The sequence below is a fragment of the Dasypus novemcinctus genome, chromosome 4 (genome assembly GCF_030445035.2).
Source record: "Dasypus novemcinctus isolate mDasNov1 chromosome 4, mDasNov1.1.hap2, whole genome shotgun sequence".
Taxonomy (NCBI): domain Eukaryota; kingdom Metazoa; phylum Chordata; class Mammalia; order Cingulata; family Dasypodidae; genus Dasypus; species Dasypus novemcinctus.
Genome location: NC_080676.1, coordinates 165,925,360 through 165,953,326, shown reverse-complemented (window position 1 = coordinate 165,953,326; position 27,967 = coordinate 165,925,360). Strand labels below are relative to the sequence as shown.

The following is a 27,967-nucleotide window of genomic DNA, read 5'->3' as shown; positions in this document are numbered from 1 at the left end:
GGCCTCAACTAAGCACGCCATCAACCTGCGCATGCTAGACGTCAGATGACCTCTAACCCCCGTCACCTCAATCCACCCACTCTCGTCACGCAGCACGAGCCAGCGGTGCCCAGCTGTCACGTTCCCTAAGGCAGGGTTGTGCTCCCCTCGGCCATCGCAGCCCCACCTCCTTTATTACACCCCACAAAAACGCTTCCAACTCAGGAGACAGATCTGAGAGCGGCCCGCCCGTCTTCAAGCTCTTTGCTGAATAAACTCTCTTCCCAAAATCCTGGTGTCACTCAACTCGGGCGCGTCGGGCAAGGACTCGTGAGCTACAGCAATCTGAGTCACAAGTTCACCTGTTGCCCTCACTATCCTCACTGATATCGAACGTGGAGACCTGGAAGACAGCTGGGGTCCGTCTACACTGGAGGACACTCCTGACACCTCGAGGTGGGGTGAGGAGACCTGGCCGGCTCCAGGCAACACCCCTAAGTGCACACTTCCCCTCCTGCGCCACTGCCCCAAGGGCGCCTCCACCCCTCACTTCCAAACAGAAGTGGCATTTCCTTTAGTAGTTCACAGCACGTGAACTCATGGGTGTGCTGAGATCACCCCACATTTCCTAAGTACCTCGACTACACTGCACACCAGAGGCGTCAAATTATTTTCTGTGGGGCACACGCGAATCTGACAGAACAGCTGGTGAGGGGGACCTCTGAAGTCCTTTGGAGAACACAGCGAATGCGCCCACCTTCTGTCTATGCTAGGCGTTGAGCTGCTGCCAGGGACTTGCGCCCTGCGCTCCTCTAGCTCCCTGGGCTGCAGAGTCTGTCACACCAGCGCGGCACTCACGGCCTGTGCAACTCCACAGGCATGCCGCGGGGGTCTGCGAGGGGCTCCTGCACAGGGCAGCAGGGACGCGGTGGCTGCTGGCACCAGGTGTGGCATGTGCATCACCCCTTACCTCGCTCCAGCTGGAACAGAAGGTTCTAGCTCCGCTTTAACAGGCAAGGCAGGGAGAGCTGTGCGGCGTCCAGTGACCTGCAGGCGTGACGACCTGGCCAGGGCCGACACGGCGCCGAGCCGCCTGCCAGGACCCTCCATCTGGGGGGCTCCAGCTGAGTGCCCTGGCGGCTGCTCCTCCCAAGCCGCAGGCAGCCCACGGTGCCGCCGGCAGTGGAGCTCCTTGCCCAGGCAATCAGGACCCTCTCCCAAAGGCACCTGCAGGCCCATCTGCTCCCCCTGGTCCCTACAGAGCATGTGCACCAGGCCTGAGCAAGATCACCAGGGGGAACTGGCGGTCCCCACGAGGCCAGGAGCCCGTGGTTAGTGAAGCAGACCCCTCCGCTCTGGCCCGTAGGGCAGTCAGCCCCACTGGGAGAGGGCTCAGCTTATCTGTCCCCCCCAAATAAACAGGTGCAGGGCGGGGGGTCCTGACCTCTGTGTGGCACCGAGTTCACCCAGATGGTCACACACCGCCCCTCCACCGACGGCGCCCTCGTCAGTTGGCTCAGGGTTTTTTGCTCGTTGTTGGCCCTCGTCTGTCGTTTTCTTTAGGAGACACTGGAAACAACTCAGGACCTGCCGTGTGGGAGTCTGGTGTTGAACTGCTTGAGCCCATCCACTGCCCTGCTCGGACATTTTTAATTCCAGTGGATGGACGTGGGGTGTTTTTAGGGCAGGGGACTGTTCTGCAAAACCCTGCAAGGACAGATCCAGGCCATTATGCATTTTTCTCAAACTTATTAAAATGTTTTTGGTACAGAACGTGAACCGTAGTGGTTAGTGGCAACGCTTCAGTTTTTGTTCAACAACTGTAATATACTGGAGGAAAAAAAAAAAACGTTTTTAATTCAGAGTCAGACTTAACCGTCCCTTATGCTTTAGGAAGGCCCGTCTCTTTCACCTCTTGCTTCATCATCAAAGCTTTCTATAAAAGTATAAATAACCTCAGGCCAAGTCCACCGAGGCCGCACCGGCCCATCTGAAAGGCTCCGCGGGGCGGATGTGCTGCACTTATTCCAAGCGCGGTCCCCTCGGCACGCACTGCCCACTGTCCGGCCCCTGAACGGCCTGGGAATGGGCCCGAGCCCCAGGCAGCCCCACGTGCTTTTCTTCTGGGGAAACAAGTCACAGGAGACAACACTCCCGGGCCTTGGAGCCCCGCCTCGTTTCCTGGCAGCCATGAAGCCCCCTGGGGCCCCTTCTCCGGCAGGCCTTAGTGGGATGACAGGAGCCGCCTGGCGCCGCGGCCTCTAAGCCAGCGCTCCGCCTCCGAGCAGGTGCAGGCTGTCATCATCAGACGCGCCACCATCGTCCTCACTGCCCAGCGGTTGCAAGGGGCGCTTCATGCCCCGCTGCTTGGAAATGGCCAAAGCGTACTGAATGTTGTAGCGGTTCCAGTCGCAGCTGGTGAAGGAAAGGTAAAGGAATTACCAGGGCGGGAAACAGCAGAGCCGGGGGCTCATGCCAAGAGCCCCAGCCCACCGCCACCCCCCTCCCCCAGAGGAGCAGCTGTGCCCCCGGCTCCCCGCCCCTCCCAGACCTGGCCTCCAGCCGCCTGCCCACCCCCGCCTGAGGTGGCGAAGGCCCCAGGAAGGACGGGAGACCCCACTGCTGGCCCTTTCGCTGCCCCCGACAGCCGAGGGCCAACGGCTCCCCAGCGAGTTTCATGCCATGTGCCACGGGAAGTGCTGTCCCCACGAGACGGTGGCCTTTAAAGAGGGGGAGGTGGCTGCTCCAGGCCAGCCAGTGCCCACGTCAGCAGCAGAGGGGAGAAACATCGCACACTCAATGCGGAAAAACCTTCAGCGATGCCGCAACAGTGTTTGTGATAAAAATATTGAGCAAAGAGCAGGCAGTCCTTAGCATGAAAGGAATGTCACAAGGGCCCACTTGATGCTACACGATGCAGAGGTGGGGGCGCCAGGCGCCCTCTCTGCCTGCTCTTGGGGCCGCAGGCTGGCAAGCAAGAGCCTGGCATGGGGCGAACGTGGCCTGCGAGTCGGCAGCCCGTCGCCAGCCACCCCCATGCCTGTCCACAGCAGGGCAGGAGCTGCTGCCAGGGCCCACGCCAGCCCCGCCTCCGAGGGGCGCTGAGCCCCCAGCGTGAAACGTCCTGCTGACTCCGGGTGCCAGGGCAGCCCTGCACTCCTGGGCAGCTGGGGAGGAGGCAGGAAGGCAGGGCACTCCGTGGCTCTGGGGCCGCGCCGAGCCTGTGGGGAGGGCCGCGGTCCCCCCTGCCCGGAGACTACCTGCAGGTCAAGCCCAGCTGTAGCCTGTGCCCCCGGCGACCCAGGGCGAAGCTGAGGAGCACTCCATGCACGGGACCCCGAGGTGGAGCCCACAGTGTGCAGGCTGCGGGGAGGCACACAGCGCCGGGCGGAGGGCGCAGGCGCCTGTGTACAAGGTACACTGTGACGCTCACGAAGAAAAACCAGAGCAGGGCGCCCGGGACCTTGGGACAGGTGCAAGGACAGACAGAGGCCCCGGGATGCGCTGAGCCGACGGCGAGGACAGCGCCCGTGGTGAAGGGCCGGGGTACGGCCCACGCACTGCAGGCCCGCTCGGAAGGTGGCTCCGGGGCCGTAGGGCCTGGCGCGTGGCTGGGGCTCGGACTTGCTGTCACCTGGGGCATGAGGAGGTCCCGTGCCCGGGAGGAAGGTACACGGACCTCACCTGGGGACCCGGCCGCGGGCCTGAGGTCCCTTGTGAGCGGCCCCTACACCGCCCCACAGGCTCACACGGACCAGACAACGCCCGGCAGGGCCCGAGCGTGCCCCCCTCCCCGCGAGGCCTGGGGCGTGGACCGCGGTGCAGGCCTGCTCTTCCCAGGCCAGGGGGCGCGCCCTGCCGCTGCCCCCAGACTCACAGTTTGGAGATGTCATCCAGGTGCCGCTGGATGCTCTTCTGCAGGAACTGGACCACAGGCAGCAGCGTCCCCGCCCTGCAGGAGATGCCACCTCAGCGCGCGGCTGCTCGCACGGGGCAGCAGGCCAGGTGCAGCCCTTTACCTGGACTTCAGCTTCTGTCCGTGCTGCATGAGCAACTTCTGCGTCCACGTCAGGTAGAACTCCAAGTGGCGGGACACTTCAAAGGACGAGGCCAGGAACTCAAGAACCCTCTCCACATACGGCTCGGGGAGCGAGGAGCTGACCACCCCGACTGCAGATGGGCAGGAGGAGGGAAGGACGCGAGCTGAGCGAGGCGAGGCGCCACCTGCTGCCGCCCGGGGCCGTGCGAGCCCACCCGGGACGCACTCTCGCTGCTGGGCACCGCCTCCAGGGCCTCCTGCACCAGCGTCCGCTTCGTTCAGCCGGAAGGCCATCAGGACGGCCCGCGTGAACGCCTTCTGGCGTAGAGCGGCGCGGACCCGGCCGGGGGTGACGCTCGTGTCCAGCTCGTAAGGGTCGAAGGCCACGCTGGAGTCCAGGGAGTAGACGAGGAGCCCCTCAGTGGTGGTGGCCGCCCAGCAGCGCCCTGCGGAGGGGGCCACGGGCTGAGCCTGTGCAACTTGCCCTCACGTTTCCCCCGTTTCCTTTGGAAAGGCCCCTGACGCGCTCCCACGGCCCAGGATGCCAAGGGGCCCCGGGGCGCATGGGAGCATCTCGCTCCCTTAGCCGTCGCCAGCACCCTGCTCCCAGCGCGGAAGGAACCGGCGTTTCCTTTCCGGTTCGGCAGGGCTGTTTATGGAGCACACGTGGAGGCAGGTGGGCTTTCCTGCGAGGGCAGGTGCTTCTGGCCTGCGGGCAACGCGGTCCCTGATGCTACTCAACGCTGCCGCTGTGCTTGGAGGGTGGCCACGGGCAGGCCTGAGAGTCAAACGGGCAGCAGGCGGGGCGCAGCCGAGCCCTGGTGCATAAGGCAGCACACGCGCCCTTCAGGGCCTCGGCCTTATGCCCAACCTGCCGTAAACCCCAGGCGGTGACCCGGCTGCCGCCCCCCGCCCCGTGGCCGGGCCGCAGTGGCCGGCAGCCCCCGGCCTCCCCAGGGCCAGGCAGGCAGCACCGGTGAGCAGGGGCCTCCCCGCCGAGCACCGTCTGCGGGGACAGCTGCCCAGGGTGGGGTAGGGAGGGGAAAGGGGACAGAGGGCCGGCGGGGGGCCGGACCAGTGCCCCGCCCTCGGGCAGAGGCTCGAGTGGCCCTGAGGACGGCTGACCACACGACGAGACGGGCCAGGCTGCCCTCTGCCCGCACCCAGCCCCTGGGCCCGAGGTTTACCGGTGGGCGAGAAGCGGAGCGAGGTCACGCGGATTTCAGGCTTGAAGTGGCGGGAACTCATGTCGCCTGCGGAGCAGACGCCGCTGAGCGACCGGGAGCATGCCCCATTACCCACACCTCAGACAAGGGCCGCTGCGGGACCCCCACTCACCCATGGGCTAGGCGCCACCGCGGGGGCGCACCGGGAGCCAGGCCACCCCCACCCCCAGCCGCCGTGACACCAGTGCCCTCGTGGGGCAGACGCGCTCAGGGCATGGGAGTAGCCGCCTCCCGCAGGAAGCAGCCCCCTAGCCGAGGGCAGGACCCCAGCCCCGCGCAGGCCACGGGTCAGGACCGGCAGCCGCACCCTCTCCAGGTGCCACCGCGTGGCCCTGCCCGCACGTGGCTCTTACAAGGGGCCTTCTGAGGGGGACGCGCTCCCAGGGCTCAAGGGACAGTCAAGCAGCGAGGGCAGGCCTGCTCCTTGCCCCTTCCCCACCCCGAAAGGCTCTCTGGGGTTCTCGCCCTGGCACGATGCATCCCGGGTTGTCCCTACCCTTTCAGGGCGACACCGGTCGGTCGTGTGTGCCGGGGTGCAGAGCAGGCCCCTGGGTAGCCCTCGGGGCCCAGCGCAACAGCCAAGAGCATCTGCGGACCTAACGCCCTAGGGGCCTCCAGGTGGACCCTTGCCCCCCGACAGGCCTGCGCACGCGCTCATCAGGACGCTCTTGGTGACCCGTGGGGGCCCCGGCTGCTCGGAGGCGAGCGGCTGCTCCAGGACCTGCGTGTCCACACATGTGCACCTCACGCCGCCAGCACCGCCAGTCACGGTGGCAGGCAGGGGCCCCGACCCGCGCCCCAGCACTGCCCCCCCCTCCACCACGGCGCAGGCAGGACCCACAGGGCCGTGCGTCCTCAGGAGGGCCAGGGCCACGTGAACCCAGGATACTCCTTTGCTGAGGTTCCCCAGCACGTGAATCCCCCCAGCACGCGAACCCCCCCACCTGTGACCTCCCATCCTGCAAAGTGCCCTCGGCCTGGGAGCTCCGCAGCCTGAAGAGGCCCACCTTTCCTCACGCCCGGCAACGGCACGGCCACGCCAGCCTCCTCCCCGGCGTCCTGGTCGATGAGCGCCAGGTTGCCAAACTCCGTCATCTTCCTGCGGTTCAGAAATTCCTGCAACAGCGAAGCCAGGCACGCCCCGCGGGAGGGTGAAGCCAGAGGGGCAGCAGGCCTTGCCCGTGCTCCTGCCCCCTCCACGCACACGCCACAGAAACGTGCCACGGCACAGGAAGCGTGGGGGGGCTGGGCCAAAGAGAGGGGCCAGAAGGCGGAGGGGGACCGGGTGACGAGAGCCAGGTGGCAGGGGGTGGGAACTGGGCTGCAGGGGGGCCAGGTGGCAGGGGGCCCTGACCTCCTCACTGTGCACTCCCCAGGGCGTGGGCCCCACGCTCTGGGAATGCTGAGGACACTTCCCACACTGCCGGGGGCCGGGGGCTCCCGCGTGCACGAACGCACAGCACCCCCCAGCTGGGGGGGCACATGCCCTGGGACCTCGGGGCCGACGTGCAGGAAGGTACCCTGATCCCCTCACTCGCCCGCTGTCCCCCCCGTCTCCAGAGGCCCCAGCACAGCCAGGTGGGCGAGGAAGGCCTCCTGCGCCGGGCCAGGCCTCCCCTCGGCCCAAGGCAGCTCGACACTTTCTAGCAGCTCAGACGCACGGCCACACTGGGGTCCCGCACAGCCCGCCGGGGTCCCGCACAGCCAGCGCTGCACGACTGCGGGCCTGGACCCATGCACCCGGCCGGGCCTACGGACTCACCTCCATGGCGTCCAGGGAGAGGTTGCAGGAGATCTCGAACTTCTTCATGAGGATCTGCTCCTTGACATGATAGATGCACACGAACTTGGACATGCCTCCGGCCAGAATGCTCTGCCCGTCCGCCGAGTAGCACAGGGTGGTGAAGGACCTGGGGTGGGCAGAGCAGACACTGTGCTGGAGCCGCGAGGTGCAGCAGGTGCCCAGAGATCCCGCCAGGGGCCCGCCCCGTCGCCAAGGCTCAGCTCCCGGGGGCGAGGAGCACAACGGGGGCCGGGGACGGGGCGGCTCCTCGCTGGGGCCAGGACGCGCAGGCACCACGTTTCTCCCACCCTCTCAGCAGCTTTCAGCGCCGTCTCCTCAGGCACAGAAACGAGCAGCCAGGCACTGCCCCCACCTGGGCCAAACACGACAAAACACAAGCACCTAAAGGGAGAAGCTAGACTTCGTCAAAAAGGGCACCTTGTGTCCTTCAAAAGACGTCACCCAGAAAGTGAAGAGACAACCGCAAACTGGATGCATGTGTTAGTAAATCGTACACCTTATGAGCCACTCGGGTCCACAATAAATAAAGAGCAATTGTGACCGAACGGCAGTAAAATAACCCAATTAAAAAAAGGAAAGGAGTTGAACAAGCATGTCTCCAAAACAGACACATGATTGGAAAATCTGAGATCCGACTCCACACCCTGTAGGGGCTAGACTCAAAGCGTCAGCCCAGGCTGCTGGCGGGTGGCGGGCAAGCGCAGGCTCCAGCTGCTGACGGGTTGGAGGGACCGCCCCCATGGGGGACGCTCTGGCAGTTCCTCGAGGGTCAAGCACCGCATCGCCTCGTGACGCAGCAGCCCCACTCCTGAGCGTGTCCCTCACAGGGCCTGCTGGGAGCGAGCTCGGCAGCGTTACCCCACTCCACCGGCACTGCCACGTGGTGGACCTGGACGACGCTGCGGGGAGCGAAGGCGCCGGGTGCAGGGGCAGACAGCGTGCTCTAGTTTAGTGAACGGTCCAGACCAGCCAACCCACAGGTCAGCGGCTGCCCGGAAGGCGAAGGGGGGAGGCATGTAACGTCTAGGGGGTGCAAGAGCTGCTGTTCACTCATGACCATGTCCCTGAAACACAGTGCACGTTGGCGCGATCAAGTGCAGACTCAGAGGCAGTGAGGACGGCGATCTCCGTTAGACACGGTTTACCATGACCAGAGCAGGTAGGTCAGAGAAGGGGAACTGCGCTGCGCTAGCCCCGTCCTGAGGAGCCCGCTGGGCGGCAACAGCGAACGACCCGCCAGCAGCGCTCGGGGTCGTCATCAACGCTGTGGTGGACCTGCCGGACGTGCGTTTCACAGGACAGCAGCTTACACCTGCCCGTCCTCCACCCCCTCGGCTCCTAGCGAAACCAGACAACGAACTCCTGGGTAACCGGTGGGAAACCCTTCTGAATAACGCCTGGGTCCTCCGCTGTTCAGGAAGACGCCGCGACCTGCCGCTAACACGCACACTCAAGGCAGGGCTGCGGCTTCCCCTGAAGGCCCCTCCTCGCGCCTGAGCGCGGCTGCCCAAGACGCTCACTACGCCTCAGCCGGGGCACAGCCCACGCAGGGTCCTACTCAGGGCCTCCAAGAGCCCCCGCATGACGAACGTTCCAGTTCTCCACCGTCCAACATGGTGGCCCCACGCCATGCTGGACGGGGCTGGCACGATGGAGGAACTGGGTTTCCACTCATACTTAATTTCCACTAACTTAACTTCAAGCGGCCCACGTGGCCAGTGGCTGCCACCGTGCCGGACAGTGCAACCCAGTCTGGTTTCCTGATCGTCCAGAGCCAGGGAGGGAGGCCCTCCTCCCGAAGGCGATCATGTGACCAAGCCCACGCCCGCCCGCACGCTGCCCTCCTGCCCAGAGCGGCACTCACTTGCCCTTGGCCGAATGCTTGGCTGTGACCTTGTCCAGCTCCCTCCTGCCCGTCTTGAGGTCGTGCCTGCCCTCGATGGAGCCCATCTGCACGGCATTCTCGGGGTCCCAGAAGATGATCTGGGAGTTCAACGTGGCCACAGCCAGCTCGGCACCGTCAGGGCGGAAGGTCACCGCCAGAGCTGGGGAGAGACACTCGCGGGCTCCAGGCCCAGGACGACCCAGCGCTCCGGCCGCCCGCCGCCCACACGGGGCCAGCCGGCTGCACAGGCATGGCCACAGGAGGAGCCACGCGAAGGGACCCTTTGGGAACCCAGGCCCCATGGGGGGCTGCACAGAGTAGGACGAGAGCGGCAGGAAGCCTGAGCAGGCAGCGCGGCAGTGGGGAGCAGAGCATGCTGCCAGGAACCAGCAGTGCGAGGCAGCTAGCGTGTGTGAGTGCGCAGCCAGGGGAGGTTTGAGGCTCAGCGGCCCACAACTCGGCCCTGCTGCTGCAGCGCAAGGGCAGCCGCTACCTACACTGGACTAGACGTGCGGCGATCGAGCGGCCCAGGGCGAGTGCGGGAGGGAAAGCGTGTGGCTGGTCTCAGGCGTCCAGGCCCCGGGCCCCAGCCGAGCCGCCTCGGCGTTCTCCCTGGGCTCAGCCCCAGCAGGGCACCGGCCACTCGGCAGGGGCACTTCCAGAGGGCAGCAGGAGCCAGGCCCAGCCTCAACCCTGCTTGGCTCGCTCACCGCCAGCCTTGACCGCTGCGTGACTCCCCTCCCACCCCGAAGGGGTTTGTCCCACGTGTCCTGAAAGGCATGGACAAGGCACCCAGATAGCAGGTGCAGGCCCAGCGGCCACTATCCCTGCCCGTTCTGCCGGCCGCCTACCGTCAGAGGTCAAGGCCAGTGTCTCCTTGGCCCTCCAGCTGTCAAACATGTCCCACAGCCGCACGGTCTTGTCCCAGGAGGCGCTGGCGAGGATGGCCTTCGTGGGGCTGAAGCACAGCCCGCTGATGGGCGCCTCGTGGCCGGACAGGACCTGAGGGTGGAGAGGGGCCCTAGAACGCCGAGCGCACCAGGAGGCGGCCGCTCCGCTGGGGGGCCCCGGGCACGGGAGGGGTGTAGTCTGTTGCCCTCCCGGGCACTGTGACTGAGTGGCTGCACACGGCCCCCCGGCAGGGCGAAGCCCCCCACCCAGCCCGGTTCCCGCTGGGTCCAGCTTGGCAGGCGAGGGGCCTGGGGTCTTGCCTCTAAGAGCCGACCCATCTGCATGGACCAGACGAAGACCTCGAAGGAGTCCTGGGCCCCAGCCGCCACGATCTCGCCGCTTGAGTCCACGGCCACGCAGGAGAACTGCGTGGGGCGGGGCGACGTGAAGGTGCGGAAGTTCCGGTACCTGTCGGGTGCAGCCCACGGCTGGGAGTCCGGCCCCGCGCAGTCGTGTGCTTAGGAAGCGCCGCGACCGCGCCCAGCCCGCCCAGGACTCACCTGTGCAGGTCGAAGGCGCGCACGGTCCCGTCCGAGGATGAGCTCACGATGGCGTGGCCGGAGGCGGTGAAGGCCACGCCGGTGACGCCGCTCGAGTGCTCCGTGAACGTGATGAAGCAGAAGCCGCTGAGGGTGCTCCAGACCTTCACCTGCAGGGCGGCCCGTGAGGCGCAGGGGGCCACCCTGGACCCCCGCAGGGCGGCCCATGAGGCGTGGGGGACCGCCCGGGACCCCCGCCGGGCTGACCGCCGTCCCAGGGTGGACAGGCCCCCAGGGCCTGCTTGGCCTCATGCTCACGGAGGCCGCAGTGTGCGGACACTAGGTCACCGGGGCCACCTGCCCCCACCAAGGGCACGTGCGGGCCGCTCCCCAGCGGAGGCCGTGGCGCTCACCATAGCCGCTGCCCTCGGCCCAGCAGCCAGGGCCGGCAAGCTGAGCAGAGCGGCTAACAGCAGGCATGGCTGTGACAGCTCAGCCAGCACCGGCAGGCGGGTGGGCCCAGGAGCCGGCCTGCGTGGACGCAGGGCTCGTGCCCGGCCGCCCCCAAACCCTGGCCATGCTCCTTCCTCACCGGCCTCCAGTCCAGCCTGCTTCAGGCCCGGGCGGGGTGGCCGGGTCACAGCCTACCTTGCCGTCGTCCCCGCCGGTCACGATGTACTGCCCGTCGGGGGAGTAAGCCAGGGTCACCATGCTGTTGAAGTGGCCCTGCTGCTTGAGCACGTAGCACTCGCTCTGCCACTCCCACACCAGCAGCTGGCCCAGGCCTGCGGGCACACGGCGCCGACACTGGCACACAGCAGCCCGGCCCAAGAGCGCAGGGCGGGCGGAGGAAATGGCCTCAGGAGGGCAGGGGTCGGGCCCACCAGCAGGGAGCAGGGTGGGGGGGGGCTTGGGAGTCACAGAGTCACCAAAAGGACTCTGTGTCCAGCCGACCTGAGCCAGAGGGCGAGGCCACCTGCCCACAGGGTGGGGCCGTGGGGGTGACCCCTGCAGCAGGCTGGGCCGTAGGAAGGAGAAACGCGGGGGCCGGGGGAGAAACCACTCGTCGAGCAAGCAGCCCGGACAGGACGCAAGCAGGGGCGCTCGCTGTGGGAGGCCCAGTGGCCCCCTCTGCCTGAAGCCGGCGGACGAGCCCGCTGGCCGCGGTCCCAGCTCTGGTCCGAGGCGCCCCGAGTGTCTGAGGCTCCCCGTGCCCCGCTGCCGCTCCCGGCCACAGCAGTGTGGTCGCCTGCCTCACCCCACCCAAAAGGCCCCCAGCACAGGGCGCCTGCGGCACCCAGGGGAGCAAGGCCTGCACAGGTGGAGCTCCGACGACCCAGGTGTAGAGACAAACCTGAGCAGCCAAAGGCGAGCCAGTCCCCGGAGCTGTTGATGGCGGCCGATGCGATCGTCTGGTCGGAGATGCTGGGCAGAGAGCGCGAGTAAGGCTTGGCGCAGGCGGCCCTCAGACAGGCTGATGCTGCCCGCAGCGGGGGGCCGGGCCACCCCTGGCCCTGCCTCTCCACAGCCCGCTGTCCCCAGTCCCACCCCACCCCGGGGCCCTGGTTCCCCATTCTGCAGCGTTTCTTCTCCCCACCCACGGATCAGACTCAAAACTAATCTCCTTCGCAGAAAGTACAGGAAAACCCAGAACCCCCCGCGGCAGAGCTAAGCCTCAGGGTTTCACGGGTCAGGGCGCCAGCCGCTCTGTGCGCAGGGACAGCAAGCAAGACATGGAACCGAGATGCCACTGCTGGTCTGAGAGCAGAGCAAGGAGGGCAAGTGCCCAGCAGGGCCGTGTGGGAAAGTTCAGAAACAAGAGGGCGGCGGAGGGCCGGGAAGCCGTGGCGCCGCAGCGCCGGCACCGACCCTCACGCCCGGCCTCGAGCCCTCAGAACCTCCGCCGGGCCCTGCTGCGGAGCCACCCGTGCCTGCGGCCACCGCCACACAAGGCCGGGACGACCCGCCTTGCGCCGAACCCACGCCCTGCCCTCTCCTTCCGGACGCGCCAAAGAACTCACCTCAGGGAATGGATGAGGTTGAACTCTGGGAGCTCGTGGAGGTGAAAGATTCCAGAAGCAAAACCAGTGACCAACAGGTGCGTCCTCTTGTGGTACGCTGCGGCTGTCAGGTGGTTGAAGTCGCCTTCTTTGTTGAAGAAGTGCCTGAGTGGGCGCGGAGGGCCGAGCTGGGGAGTGGCCGCAACGCCCAGCTGCGCAGGGCGGGGACCCGGCGGCACCCGCCCCTCACCCCCCGTGGGGCTCCCCGCTCACCCCAGGCGCCCCGTCAGCTGGAGGAGGGCCCCCGCCACAGCCCTCGACGAGCGCGAGCCCCCCGTGCCCCAGCCCCTCCATGGGCGCGAGCCCCCCGCGCCACGGCCCCTTGGCGGGCGTGAGCCCCCAGGACACGGCCCCTGCACGAGCGTGAGCCCCCCACACCACAGCCCCTGCACGAGCGCGAGCCCCCGCGCCACGGCCCCTCTGCGGGTGCGAGCCCCCGCGCCACGGCCCCGGCCCCCATGGCGCAAATACCCACTTGGCCAGCCGCGAGTAGCGCACTTTTCCTTCCTTCTCCTCGTCGGCGGGCGCGGCCTTCCCACGAATGGTGGTCTCCCGCACGCCCCCCCTCCTCCTCCTCTTCCTCCTCCTCCTCCTCCTCCTGCCCCCTCCGCAGCACGTCCGCCTTCCAGCCCCGGGGGGCTTTCAGCCTCAGGCCCTCAGGGGGGGTGTCACACTGCCACACACACAGGGCGCCGTCCTGGCTCAGCGTGTACAGCTGTGGGGGGAGCAGGGCCGTGGGCGCAGGGCCGTGCACGCCCACTCCTGCCTCCCGGGCCTGTCGCGCCGGAGTCCTGCCCTCTGTGCCAACCAGGGAGCCCAGGGGAGAGAGGGCCACGGGCGGGGCCACCCACATCCAGGCTGTTGGACTCGAAGAAGCAGCCCACGATGGCGTCCTTGTGCCCGCCCAGCGCGTAGTAGATGAGGTTGTCCCAGCGCTCGGCCCCGAACACCCAGGTGGACATGTCTTTGCTCCCGACCACGAAGCACCTGGAACAAGACGGCACGGTGGGCTGGGGCCGTGACCCCGGCTTCCCAGGCAGCACCCGCACGCCCAGGCGCCCTTCTCTGCAGGGCAGGGCTCTCACTTCCCGGTGGGCTCCAGGCCGGCTGAGGTGGCCCCACGGCCTGGCCGGGCATGGCGCTGCAGAAACCGGCCGGGGCCCCACCTGGGCACAGGAGCCCGGGGGGCGCGCGTCGCTGCCCCCACTCGCAGCAGGTGGCCCAGGCGCCTCCTCAAGAACCCGCTCCTCGTTTCTCCTGGGCCTGGCCAGAGGTTCAGAGGGAGGATGGCTGCCTACAGCGTAAGTGGAGGAGCCGACCGCTCGGACACGGGGGACGCCACCGAGGGCAGACGGGGCCGCAGGGCCTGCACCCAGCACAACGCGGAGGACGCAGGGGTGTGTGAGCGGTGGCGGGCAGCCAGCAAGGCTCTGTGCGGCGGAGGGCCGTGGCCGAGAAGCGAGCGGCTGCACAGACACGCTGCAGGACAAGCCTCGTGGGCCAGTGACAAGCTTGAGCCCCGGGCAAACAGGCCGCCCAGGCGCCCACCTGGCTGTTGTCTCGACACCGTCTACGCGCCCAGTGGCACAGAGCCCGATCCTCCGCGGCACGAGGTTGCCGAGGCCGTGCCCACGGAAACCTCAGGACGTTGGTCCCCTGGGCACGGTGGGCTCAGCGCGCCTTCTCCTCTGGGGCCCACTGCCCCCAGCCTCTGCGCCCTCGGCCCAGAGCCCGGGCCCACCTGGAGTCGTCGCTCCAGTCGATGCAGGTGGTCTCGTCGTAGGGCCCGAAGTAGGTCTTGTCGAGGACGAAGGCGTTGAACTCGCGCTTCCTCCCGGGGGCGTGGTACATCTGGGCGATGTTGCCCTTTGTGACCACAAACTTCCTGCGGGAGAGGCGGGGACACGGTCAGCACTTGAGGCCGCCCAGTGGCCCTGCGCCGGGTGGGGTGCAGTCCCTGGGGGTCTCTGCACACAGCCAGCCCCGGGCCCAGGGCGCCTGAGCACCCCCTGCCGCTGCGTCTTGCAGGGCTGGAGGCCAGGCACCGAAAGAGGACGAAGCTCAGGAAGAGGGACAGGCAGGGGCGGCCGCAGGCACCCAGTGCTGACCGCCTGCTCCGCCGAGTAAGCCTGGCACCCAGAGCGCCCGGGGAAGGGGAAGATTAGGGCTGGGGCTGGGGTGAGGGGTAGGGCCTCCCCCAGGCAGAAGGCCCACGCAGGGTGGGCACAAGGAGAGGCAGCCGCGCTGCGGGCGAGGGCCGGGGGACAGGCGCTGAGGAGCAGCCACTGCTGCTGTTCCCGAGTGTGCACGAAGGGGTGGGGAGCTCTGCAGGCGGAGACCCCCACCCGGGGTGCCCGACACAGGGAGCCACCCCACTCGCTCACAGCCGCGCTGCTGGGTGTCCCGACTAGCTCTGCTCCCAGCGCCCACCTCAGCACGGCCTCCACTGCGGCCCCTCACCTACCCTGCAGGCCAGACCGGGCTTTGGGGTCTGGCTAGGCCCGTGTCGCACAGGATCCTCGTCACTCAGGACCAGGAGCCCAGAGCAACGCCGCTCCCTCCAGACCCGCCCCGCGTCCACGCCGCCCCGACCTGCCCTGCATCCATGCCGCCCCCGGACCCGCCCCGCATCCACGCAGCCCTTCCTAGACCCACCACTACACCCGCCCCGTGTCCACGGCGCACCTCCTAGACCCACCCCGCGTCCACGCTGCCCCTAGACCCCCCTACACCCGCCCCGCGTCCACGCTATCCCTAGACCCGCCCCACGTCCACGCCATCCCTAGACCCCCCCCTAGACCCGCCCCACGTCCACACCGCCCCTAGACCCGCCCCACATCCACACTGCCGCCCCTCCTAGACCCACCCTGCGTCCTTGCTGCTGCCCCTAGACCCACCCTCCGTCCACGCTGCCCCTAGACACACCCAGGGCCCATGCTGCTCCTAGACCCGGAAGTACGTGGGCAGTCCCCAATAAAAACCCCGGGTCTCCAGTGGGCGTGCCTGGTGGACAGCACGGCTCGAGAGACACTGGCGGTGCTCCCTGGCTTCTCCGGCCTGTGCCCAGGCACCCTAGCCCTCTGCTGACTTTGCTCCCCGTTGTTTTGCTGCCGTGAACCTCAGCCACGGGAGATGTGGCTCAAGCAGCTGAGCACCCGCCAACCACACGGGAAGTCCCAAGTCAGTTCCCAGTGCCTCCTAAAGGAGACAAACAAGGAGCGAACATCAAGCAAAAACAAGCAAGTAGGGAATGGATATGGTTAGAGCAGTTGAGCACCTGCCTCCCACAGAGGAGGTACTGTGTTTGGTCCCCAGTGCCTCCTAAAGGAAAAAACGAGCAGACAACAAGCAAAAACAACAAGCAGACAACGAGCAAACAGATGAGGGAGCCATCTCAGAGGAGAAGATATGGGGAAAAAAAAGTCTCAGCCGTGAGCTCGACAAGATGCAGTCTCTTACGTCCTTCCAGCAAATCAGCGAATGGGCACCGGTTCTAGGGACCCACCACATGCCGACAGGAGACACCACCACAGCTCGGGCCGCTGAGGCTACTCCAACACAGTATAATCCACGTAAAACCACCAAATGAAGAAGAATCACCCACCCTGTGTCAGAGCCATGGAGAGAACCTCAACAGCTGGCTGGCTGGGAGAAAAGACTTGGGCAGAGCGGGGCGTGGTGGGCTCGCATGAGTGGACGGGGGACAGCTATGCAACCCGGCCCGAGCCAGCCTGGCTGGGACAGCTCCTGGAGGGGCACAGCTTGGCAGTTATTGGGAGCACAGCCAACAGAACCCCTTACCTGCCATCAGGAGAGAAGGAGACGCTGTGCACAGAGCCTTTGAAGTGGAAATGGTGCAGCACAGACCTGCACACCAGGCTGACCAGCAGGGCGTCCCCCCCTGCAAGAGGGAAAAGATAGTTGTCATGTAACGGCCACGATACATGCACCCCCGGCAGCAGGCAGCCAGGCTCCCTCAACTGGCACATCCCCTCACTCTCCCCGCTGAGGCCATGAGACCCTGGCGCTGTGACTGGACGTGTGCCTAGCTGGGACCTGCCCTTCCACCTGCAGGACTGATAAGCAGCACCAGCTTAGCCATTTCCCATCGCCCACTTGGTCCTCGGGGCCAGGCAGGCATACTCTGTCTCACGGACCTGGAGGCAGGCTCAGGGGCAAGGACATACCACCCCTGCGCAACCACCCAGGCGCACGCCCCCAGGGCTTTCTGCACACACCTTTTCATCTATCCCCAAAGGAAATTAACTCCGTTCCCAACCAGGCTATACAGACTCATTTTCTAGATTCTCCATAGTTCAACAAAGGCATTTTACAGACTAAGTTAATTTACGTGTTTTTGTGAAACGCTCAGTTAACGAGTTATCTTTAAATGCTACGTGACAATGATTACTTTTGCTATCTTCCTCCAAATTACACTTTTCTTTTTCTTAGTGAAACAACAGATTCACTGTACGCAGAAACCCTAACAAGAGGAAATGAAAAAAGTGAGTTTGGCAATACTGATCTGTTATACTGCCACCTAATAAAGAAACGATTAAAAAGGAAGAGAGAAATGCCATTTTAAAAAAAGAGAGAAAATGGTATTCAATTCTTTTGTACTCCGTTTTTAATATTAATAGACTTTGCTCACATCTTGGCCGTCCCTAGTGCCGGCATAAAATCTCTATTAAAATGTGCGTAACATATGATTAAAAGCTACCAAGACCTTGCTTTTTTCCACGTTAAGGAATTGAAATTCCAGAATGCTCGCCCCGCCCCCCACCATGTGACAAGAGGCAGGCCACGGCAGCATACCCCAAGCACGTGTCCTCCACACAGCCTCGTCCTCAAGCACACTCCGAGCCTGAGCCACGGAAACGACGGAGTGCTGTCCCGCTGTGCCCCTGGCGGTAGGGCCGGGCGCTGGCCCTCCCCACAGCCTCCCCACAGCCCAGGTCCCCCGGCAGCACCAGCACGGGCCAGTACCTTCATCGACGATGATGGCGAGGCAGCCGTCCGGTGAGAGCCCCACACACTTGACGTTGTACCGCGTCGCCAGGGGCAAGGTGTCAGATTTGTTGCTGAGAGAGAAGGCACAACAGTGGGCTGCAGCTCCGTGGAGTCAGCCGAGGACGAGGTGACGCCGGGCTACCAGTGGCCATGAGCCCACGACCCTATTCACAGCCCTTCCCACGCACCCTCCTCTGCCCTCAGATCACTTATTGCCCTGTTCGACCTCTTATCTTCCCTGGAGGAGGAGAAAACGAGACAACGGCCCTGGTGGGAATGAGGCAGGATACGTTAAAAGCCTTAAGACTGGGTGTGCCTTTTCACACATCAACTTTTCCTTCCAGGATTGCACCCTAAGAGGATTCTTCACATGTACAATGTCAGAAAGCTGGAAACCAGCCCAAAGTCCAACACAGGGTATTAACCACAACATAGAATGTCCACGGAAAAGTAGGGTTTAAGGAAATGGGAAAATACATAAAAAAGGAACACAAGTGGTGACAGGTGGATGTATCTCCAAACATCAGAACTACATTCCAAGTTTTATTTTCCAAGTTTCCTTCAAAGAGCATTGAGGAACCTCCCACGGATGTTGTGTAGACAAACGCACAGGAGAGCTCCCGCTGCAGCCCTGGGCCCTGACCCGAGGTGCGACTGTGCCCTCTTCTGCTCTCACCCTCTTCCCAGGTAACTTAGCCAAGTGACAGAGGAGCACCGTGCCAGGCCCTGGAGGGCAGGCACTGCGAATGCTGCTGCCAGTCCCACCATGAGCCCTTTCTGTGGCTGCCTCTGCCTCTTGAATTCCGAGTAAGAGAGGCTCAACTAATGGGTGGACTCCAAGAAGGCGAAGAAAATAGCTTTGAGGATCAATGTATGATTCTGTGTATAAATTTTAAGTACCGTTAGTGCCATTTTATCATACTTACTTTTTAAGGTCAAATATGGTGACTCTGTTTCCCACAGGGCTGATAACTGAATTTCCATCGTGTGTAAAATTTAAGTTTCCACGCCGATAAACTGTACCCAGCAAATTCGAAAACTGAAAACAAAACAAAAATTTAAATACAAAGGAAACACAAGGGTCTCCACTCACAGGTTAGGGCTTAAGTGAGGCACTTAGCGATGGCAACAGGGGCCCAGCGGGCACCAGGCTCGGTTCCTGGTGAGACCCCTTCAGTCTCTCTCACATTCTCTGAGCAAGAGCGACAAAGGAGGAAGGAGCCCAGCCCTCAGGAGCTGGAGCTCTAGCTAAGGTGGATAAGAGGTGCTGGTGAGTGTCATCAGGAAAGCCACCTAGACAGGAAGCCTTGCCAGGAGGAGAAGGGAAGGAAACGCCACGCCAGTGAAATGCCGCCCTAAGAGCGTTTTAGCGCCGGCATCCCCCACACTCACTCCTCCAGCAAACACGAATGCTTGCAGGCTGTGGCCACATGTGTGGGCCCGGTCTCTGCCCTCGATGGCCTTGTGGTCTACATCTAGCAGGTGGGACGGCAGGGGAGACAAGGTTGTCACACACAGGGACATGCCACACAGATGGCAGACCCAGCTGTGGGAGAGGCAGAGGCTACTCTAGCTGCAGGTCAGGGCAGGTGCCTAAAGAGGAAACCTGAGCTGGGGCCTAAATGACAAGGAGTCAGGATCTGGAATTCTGGATGAGGATGGCGAGGGAGAAGGGACAGGGTCACAAGATCCTCGGGGAGGCCACAGGGAAGAGCCTGGAGAGCTGAAGGAGGGACAAGGCAGGGGCATGATATGACCTGTTTCCCATTTCCTGAGACCACCCCAAGGGCTGTAGGAACAAGAGGGGACACAGGGAGCCCAGTGAAGAGGCTCTCCCAGGAGAAAGACAAGAGCAGCACCCTGGCTGGAAGGAAGGCCGGTGAAATCCAGGACCCTGTGGGGAGCATCACATGGAGAGGGCGTGACCAGGCCCCGGGCTTCTGGCGCCTCCACCAGCACAGGGGCACAGGGAAGGCACACTTCCAGGTTCTGCAGAGGATATGGTTGAGTGTGGTCAGAGCTGGGCACTAAGGCCCAGGGCCCAGCGGCAGGGCTGGAGGTCTGCACTACGGCCAGAGCCTGGCGCAGGTGGGTGCCAACCGGGAAGGATGTCTGGGGGGAAGGGGGGGGACAGGTCCAGGAGAATGCACAAACTAGGAGTGTTTCCAGAACAAGCCAGTGGCCGATTGTGTCAAATGCTCCTCAGATGTCAAGTAAGGTGAAGCCAGAAATGACAACCCAAAAGGCTCCGCTGCCTTCTCTCAGTCTACCTTTCCCACCTGTCCCACCTGGTCCCCCTGAGCCTGCAGCCCTCTCGCTTCACAGTTACATCCAGCCCCCACACCTTCAGCACTTCCTAAGTCCACCTTCCCCCTCTCTGGGAACCACTTCTGCACACCTTGACTTCCCCTTTCCTCTGCCGTCCAGTGAGCTCCCTCGATTCTTAGCTCACCTGCAAGTAGAGGTAACGTACAGCTCCTGCACCTTCTCCACCCAACAAATGCCACTCCACCCGCCGTGCTTCCTGTCCCAACACCCTGCATCCCACCTCTGGTCCTTCTCAACAATATTGCCCCTTCTCTCTTGCGGAATTAATTCCTCCCTCGCAGCTGGACCATTATTAGGTTGAAAAGCAGTTTGAGTCCTCCTCTGGGCCCGTGTCAACCCTAGCCCCACCCCATCTCTCTGCTCCCCTCGAAGGAGACACCGGGGAGCGCTGTGCCCCTCTGGGCGCCCTCCCACCCGGCCCTTGCGTCCCGCAGCTCCGCCGGCACCGTTCTGCTCCGGCAGCCACGCTCCGTGTGCGGCGCAAAGGCGACCACGCACCGCCCGCCTACAAGGAGACGCGCCCGCCGCTCAGGGCTGCTAAGCGCTCTGGCCGGGCGCCGCCGAGGGGCTGCAGGCTCACAGGGAACCCACGCGGGGCGCACGAGGGTCGGCCCGGGCCGGCCGCCTGCTCCCACTCGGCGCTCACTCAAGCCCCGTGGCCCGCACCCACGTGCCGCTGCCTCCCGCGCTCACCCGGTACGCGAACTTCATCTCCGCGCCGCACGTGTGCAGCCACCGGCCGCCCTCGCCCTGCCTCCGGCCCGCGGCGCCACTTCCGCAGACGGATCGCGGGACAGACGTTTACTTCCGGGACAGGCCCGCAGGGCACCGGGACCACAGCGCCCCGTGTGGCCTGGAGAAGCAGCACCGCCCCGCGCCCCGCCCCAGGCTGGAGCCTGATGACCCCGCCCCCCAGCACCGAGGCGGAGCCTAGGCCCGCGGCCCCGCCCCAAGGTGGAGTCTGGCCCCGCGGCCCCGCCCCACAGCGCTCAGCGGCGGTGCCCGGGCCGCGGGGTCCCAGCCCGCATGCGCTGGTCCCGCGGCGGGATGGCCTTCCTCCAGATGGCGCCTTACTCAGAAGTTCCTCGTTACAACGAAAAGGGAGCCAGAGACTAGGACCTCTTGATCAACAACGTTTCCCGATAAGAACTACTGGCAGCGCCACCACAAAACCAGAACGGCAGTCCCCAAGGCACAGTTGCCTTGAACCGTAAACGGGAGAATACGTTGTCGGCAAAAGAACTGAAAGCTCTGAAAGCGCAAATGTATCAGCTTTTGCTGATTTTATGAAAGTATTCCTAATACTCTCCAAAAGCAAACAATTTATGCCCGAGAGGAAAAAGACTGCAGAATGAAAACAAGAAAATCCTTTAACTTTATACCCGGGACTATTCAAACCCCACAACAAAAGTTCAAAACAGCAGTTTCTTCTTAAAATGTGTATTTTCAGAACTGTAATGCTTACATTTTAAAGTTTTAATACAATGGTTATAGTCTAACGATATATTACAGAATGTGAAAAGTGACTTTCATAGTATAACCATGAAAATGGAAATAATACCTGCAGAATCAAAGCCATCAACTTGCCACCTTTTCCAGTCACAGAATCCCAGCATATCGTATTAATGCTTTCAGGTTTTATATAACCTGATGTATATGATGGCTGAATTTAGAGAAAGGGCTGTTTCCATGAGAAGTAATATTTAAGAATCAAGTAAGACTTATTTTAAGAAATTACAGTCTAAAGTGAAACATTTAAATCAGCAGTTTGCTCTCTTATAAAGAGTGGTACAATTTTTCATTTTTATACACACACCCAGAGTGTTCCTTTATTTGACTTTGTGTTCAGTCTTAAACACTACAGGAAAACTGAAGAGAAGCCTGGATGCACCTTCTCAACCCACTCTGTGGGATGTGTATCCTTGAGACCAAGCCTTGGTAAAACAGGAATCTGACCCCCTCCGGGCTCTGCTGACTCCGAAACTGCAGGTAGAAGTCATTTTCTGATTAAATGCAATTTCCACATTAGAGTAGACAAGTTATAATTCTTCCCATCATAGGAAATTCATGAAATCCATGAAATTCATGAAATCCATGAAATTCACAAAAATTATAAAGTTTTCTTTTCCCACTGCTAGTATTTACATGTCCCACAGATATTTGTAAAATGGCTGCATATTCTTGGCTTTTTAGATAGACTTCTAAATTTGGCTTCACAATCATTTAACAGCAGCTATGTCTTCATCAACAAAACCAGCTTGTCTCAAACACATAGACCTGACTTTAAAACAAAACTCAGTTACAGCATCTTAGTTACTCTTGTGATATTAAGGGAAAAAAGGTGACAAAGTTTTGGGTAGCATTTTTCTTGTCTAAACCACAACAAAAAGCAGTCCGTCATAAATCTGATTTCATTCATTTCTCAGACAGTAAGAAACCAAAAGCATTTTGGGTTCCCTGTTCATTTTCTTCCTCTAACTACACGTCAGGGAATTTCATACTGGAGTAGAACGCAGACATAGCAACTCATGCCGAAGTCAAGTGGACATCAAGTCCTTCCCCAGGTGGAGAAGTGGGGAGGGAAGCCCTGCTCTCCTGGCTCTGAGGCTTTTCCCGCACAATAAAATCTCAGAGATCTTGTCATTAACAGCACTTGGCAGATTTGTTGGGCCACTGTCAAATTTTATAATAAAAACTCTTCTTTTAGAAACTCCAAGCTATTATAAGAATCTGAAAGTTTAATTTGCCTAACAAGTAAACTGTATTTGTTAAACTGCATGTAAGGAAGGTAAATTTCTGAAAAGTTCAATTAAGGACAGCTATTTCTCTTCTTTACATATTCCTCTGACCTAGACCTAAACAAATGAAAAGACATGGGGGGGGGGGGAAAATCACACCACCTTTATTTGTTGAAGGTTTGACGCCAACATACAGGATGCTGGACACGGGTGAGTGCTGTACAATTTTGACTGAGCCCTGGTCCTCCGCTGCAGCCAGCCAGCTGAGCCACCCAGGGCTCCTTCCGTCTCTGTGGGGACCCCGTGAGGCCCGCCCTCTGCTGGGCCTGGCTATGGCTGTGGGCTTAATTTCATTAAGTTCAATTCCAATCAAACTTTGCCAGTGAATTTAAGAGTACTCTATGTCATATATACAAAAATACATTGCTTTGGAGATCTGGAAAAGGTTTAAAACATACAACACTATTTACAAGCTGTGACTTTCACCACCATTAAAAACAAACACATTTATTTTGTCCTTGATTTTTGGTACAACTTATACATAAACATTACATCGGTTAGTCTGTACTTTTAAAAAGAATAAATCAACCATATATACAATTAAATTTACAACCAAAAGCCAATCAATCAGTGGGTATGGGATGGCTGCGATTTACAGGAGCAGCAGAGGTCCCGACTCCAGGCTGTGAGTCCTTCCCTGCAAGCAGACCTGAAGACACCGAGAGGACCCTCCCATCCTCCCTGCACATGTCTCAGAATTAAGGTGCAAAAGGAAAATGATGATTACTAGTTATAATTACATGGAAAGGCTTTAAGTTTAAAGGTGAGAAAAAGAAAACATGTGAATCCCCACATATTTAATGATAATTAAAATAAATATCTATTTAGTTCCAAGTGCATATGATATTCAACATTATGGGGACGAACACGGTTTTGCAAAGATTGACCCCTAAACTCTTCAAATGCCAAGTTGCTCCTGGCACGCTGGTCTGGTCTCCAACGGGAACACCCTGAACAGGGCTCCACAGCCCCTGAGGACAGCGAATGGACCCCGAGGCTCTGGCAGCTCACGGACCTCCCCACCCCCACCCCGCTGCCACCCGCCTGCCCTAGAGCGACACTCCCAGGTGGGGTGGGGTCAGGCCCGGGCTCTCTCCCCTCAAAAGACCACTGACCAGAAAGCCCCCGCCGTCAGTCCTGGAGCTGAGGGACGAGTGGAGCTCCACAGCAGGACCGGCAGGCCACGAGGCTGCTCAGTTCAGAGAAACCAGGTTGAAATACCTTTTACGGGCAGCGAGTGACTAAGTTAAGCTGAGGCTCTGGGGCAAAACAGTAGAACAGCGACGCAGGGACAGGGGATGAGGAAGTGACAAATAATTCTACATACACAACGTGAAAACAACAACAGCCCAGCCGACGCCAGTGACACTGCAGTGCAGACAGGGTCGCCAGGAGGCTGGGTGGAGCTAGAAGGTCACCGAGGAGTCAGGGAGCATCCTTTGACGTGCATCACGCCCCCTCTGCGACAGTTGCTGGGCTAACAGAAGGTGGCGTCATGTAACACTGACTTCTAGAACGTGGTCGTCTTTGCTGGGGATGACCAGGACTTGCAGGCCGGTGCTGGCATTGAAGACCTGACCGGCAGGGAACGCCTGGAGCCGGGGCATGGGCAGGCCTCTGGGCTCTGCGCTGCTGGAGGAGTGCGTGCTGCCTCTGCTCCTCACGCTGCCGCTCTCCAGCGGATCATCCACGTGCTTGTCCACCGCCAGGCTGTCGTTTTCTATCCAGCTGTCTGCAAACACACCGCAGTCAGACCAGACCCAGCCACGGGAAGCCCATGCCACCCCGGAGAGCAGAGAGCAAAGCCTCAGGAGCTGACCGTCAGCACAGCTGACGGCATCGGCCCCCAGAGCAGACACTGAGGCTCACGTCCTGTGCTAAATTTTTGGTATTAGATTCTCCTAGCACAGAGGACATGCTGCTAATTCTCAAACCCATTCTTGCCAAGTTACTTTAACACCGCTCCTCACAAAGTGACCACTCCCTCAATTACTTAAATTAAAACTTCTTGGAAATGCTCTTACCAGCATCCAGCTGTAAGGAGTGAGCAGAGTGGTGGGGGAGGTATTTGAACAGCCTGACGTTGGGAAAGGGGAGGTACCCGGCGAAGAGTGGCATCAGCTCCATGCGGACCCTGTGCGTGGCCCGGGCGGCCAGCGGCATGCAGACGACGCCGGAGCTCTTCCCGCACACAGCCCAGTTGCTGCTGTTGTCCACGACTGAAACCAGAAAGGGAGCCCCTGCTTTAGTTCAGAAAGGTCACTGGGCATTCACCCCAAAGCAGAAGCCATACAGTAACCAGTCCTCTCACACACCCACAACTGGAAAATGTAATAGAGATTTCAACGCCTTGTACCTGCACCTTAAAATAAAACACACATAATAACCAAGATAAGTTTTTCTTTTAGTTCAATGTTCAGCTTGTTCTATTTCAGACTGGATCACAGCAGACACAGAGGGAAAACCACTTTTTCCCACTAAAGTTAAAACATGAACATTGGCTTAATTTTGACTTGAGCTCTGAAATATTTGCGTGTAACATTTCCAGAGTGCGGTTGCCCTGTTAAAGTCGGGGCAGCACAGTGCTGGGCGCTGCCACACAGCAGGCACCCATGGCAAACAGGGCTGGGCTAGCTGCTGCTAAGCAGAACCCCATCCTTACAGGGGAGAATGGGGGGCAGGCGATGGGCATTCAGTCTCGGACATTTAGCAGGCATGGTCTCAATAATGAAGGAGGCGAGCCTGTCGCTTCAGGGAAAACCATCAGCAGTATTTGTTGCCAATGGTACGATTTGAGACTAAGCAAAAATTAGAATTTTGGAAAACTTGCATTTGCCACTATGACCCTGACTATGCCTCAATACTCAGAATTTCCCAATGAGACCAGCAGCAAAGTCCACAAGACTGAGTGCTAGATTTAGGGGAAGAAATGGTGTTCAAGTTCAGAAGAACCCGCACTGCTCGGAAATCCACACTTTCCAAAGAACTAACACGTGGTGCTGCAAAACCACGTCTGGGTAAAAGATCCATTCAAAGTGCCAGACTGCGGACTCCGTGAAGAGACTAGCCTTTCAAAAACCGCCATTGGTCACTCGCTGGGGAAGGAGCAAAGAAGATCCAGTGATCTGGAAAGGCTGTTAAATATTCCTCCTTCTCCAGCCGAGCTGAGCGCGGCCAGAGCGGCTCTGCCCTCGGCCGGGCGCTGTGTCGCCGCGGACCGGGCACAGAGGCAGAGAGGAGTCAGGTGCTAAAGAGGCGTGAAATGCAAAACCACATCATTCTTCTCCCTCAGTTTATGTGTTTATTTCTGAAAACAGCTGTTTCTATCTCTAGCTGGAGTGTCCTAACACTGAACACTTGGAGAACTGCTGTGCTCCTGACGCAGAGGCTCAGAAGGACATGGAGAGGCAGCCAGGGGGGAGGAGGGGCTTGCTCACAGGTGGACAGGACGGGCAGGGAGCTGGAGGCAGGAGGCAGGGGACACGACTGGGAGCAGGGCCGCTGCCCATGGAGCCTGCGCTTTGCGCCATGGGTAAAAGAACGCGCCTGCGTCACGTGAAGGAAGGAAAGGCAGATCTAAAAGCCATCCTGCTCCTGGCGGAGCCTGGCAACCCCTTGGTAGATACTGGTTGGAAGCATGAATCCAGGTAAGAATCCTGAGCACGTAGGCCCACAGGATATACAAAAACTGGTAAACACGGTCTTCTAATTCCAGAGCATTCTCTGGTCAAGGTGATACACCGGGTGAGTTGTTCTGGCACCGGATTATCACAAAAGTAATGGAAACACCAGGCTCTCAACCCACCTTCATACATGAGCTTTGTCGTATAGTACTCCTCGGATTCTGTCAGGGCTTCGTCCTTGTCCACCTCCAGGAGGTCCGCGAGCCGCGTGATGGACACCTCCAAGGAGCAGAGCGCACCTGTCTTACAGTACTCCATGCCCACCGGGGGCAGGATTTCAGCTCTCACGCTGTACAACGTCTGGGCAGGAAAGGGAGAGCAGAGGACAGGGGTGTGTGTAAGGCACACGTGGTGCTGTTGACAGACTGGAAAGCCTGCGTGCCTGGCCTCTGGTAGCCCACTTCAGCCAGAGCAGCCCCTGGGATCGTTTCCTCTAACAAGTCCTGCTGCGGGTAAGAAGTTCTCAGGGCCTTAAGGCCTTTTACAAATGCCGGGCATTTCCAAGCACACATAGAAGAAAGGCTAGCACGACTGCTCTGCCCACCTTGCGCCTCATGGCGCCACCTGCCCTTCCTCCTGCTGACCCTGCTCCCTCTCACTCCGTTTATTTATTTTGCCTGAAGCACTCTAAAGCAAATTCCAGACAGCCTGTCGCTTCACCTCATACTTCTGTGCACACGTCCCTGGTGGCTCCCTGGTGGCTTCCTGGCGGTCCATGGCGGTGTGGCGCTGTCCCCGGCAAAGCATGCTCCTAATCGTACTTCCACTCCCGTGGGCGTGGCCCTGGTAAGCAGGCTTTGGGTGAGGATGCCAGGTGGGGTGTGGCCCAGTCCAAGCAGGGTGGGTCTTAATAGGCAGAATGACATTCAGACAGAGAGCGAGAGAAAGCCGGAGAAAGACGCCAAAGTCTAGGAACCCAGAGAAGCCAGGAGGCCGCCGTGTGCATCGCCATGGGGCAGGAAAGCGAGAGCCAGGACGGCCAGCAGCCAGCCCCGAGCGCGGCAGCCTTCTAGGAGAGAGCAGCGTCCTGATGACGTCTTGATTTTGGTCTTTCCCTGGCCCCAAACCCATGGGCCAATTAACTCCTGCTGTTGAAGCCACCCAAGTGCATGGCTGTTTCAGCAGCCAGGAAACCACAACTATGTCTAAAAAACATGGACCTTCTTTTACAGAAACACAGTGCCACTGTCACAACTAGCAAAATCCACAGTCGTCCCCTGGTGCTGGCCAGCAGTCCACAACGTGCCCCCAGGACCTGTTCTCACAGACAGGCCACGCACACCGACATCAGCAGTCCCGACAGAGCGTCTCTGTCACTGCTGCCCAGGCGGCACCTGGCCTGACTGCGGCACACGGGCCACTCACTTCCTCAAGTCAGGCGCTCATCCAGTGACTACGTACCAAGTAGTGACAGAGTAACTCAACTAAGAAAACTGATCTGTTGGTATTGGGATATGTTCAAAAAAAAAACAGCCTTCAGGACTTGGAAAAGCAGCCATTTAAAGCCTGATACCAAGAAAAGAATTTGCTGGGAGTTAACTGCAGTGCTTGGGCCTTCCTCCGTGGTTTTCACAACATCCAAGAACGTCTTTGTGGCAACAGGACAAACTTCTCCCAGGGGGGCAGAGAGGCCATGTGGGGGTGTGTGCAGCCCGACCCCACACCCAGAGCCACAGGGGGGCCGGCCCCCACCGAGGGCCTGCCCAGTACACCTCGGGGAGCTGG

General features: G+C 60.9%; 2 protein-coding genes across 7 annotated transcripts in view; both read right to left on the bottom strand.

Annotated features, from left to right (window-relative positions):
* Nucleotides 1-1,711: 1,711 nt before the first annotated feature.
* Nucleotides 1,712-20,532, bottom strand: PWP2 (PWP2 small subunit processome component). Its single transcript, XM_058296326.1, is given in 23 exon segments — nt 1,712-2,394; nt 3,857-3,931; nt 3,999-4,149; nt 4,245-4,287; nt 4,289-4,464; nt 5,206-5,271; nt 6,252-6,360; nt 7,007-7,154; nt 8,913-9,093; nt 9,785-9,935; nt 10,145-10,292; nt 10,385-10,533; nt 11,012-11,148; nt 11,718-11,788; nt 12,385-12,528; nt 12,899-12,981; nt 12,983-13,138; nt 13,275-13,410; nt 14,165-14,308; nt 16,225-16,324; nt 17,410-17,504; nt 18,360-18,472; nt 20,455-20,532. Coding segments are annotated over 23 exon segments (2,748 nt in total). The 5' UTR covers nt 20,473-20,532; the 3' UTR covers nt 1,712-2,240.
* A 653-nt stretch (nt 20,533-21,185) lies between these two features.
* The window catches only part of TRAPPC10 (trafficking protein particle complex subunit 10), a 105,212-nt gene continuing 98,430 nt past the window's right edge, over nt 21,186-27,967 (bottom strand). For 3 of the 6 annotated variants that reach the window (XM_058296322.2, XM_071214995.1, XM_058296324.2), the window contains 4 exons: nt 26,903-27,025; nt 26,365-26,542; nt 24,584-24,778; nt 21,186-24,291 (listed from right to left, as the gene is read on the bottom strand). In XM_058296322.2, coding sequence (XP_058152305.1) covers nt 24,053-24,291; nt 24,584-24,778; nt 26,365-26,542; nt 26,903-27,025 — 735 coding nt within the window. In that variant the 3' untranslated portion in view covers nt 21,186-24,052. The remainder of the gene's footprint in view (nt 24,292-24,583; nt 24,779-26,364; nt 26,543-26,902; nt 27,026-27,967) is intronic. The other 3 variants (XM_071214994.1, XM_058296323.2, XM_058296325.1) reach the window with 1 other exon arrangement.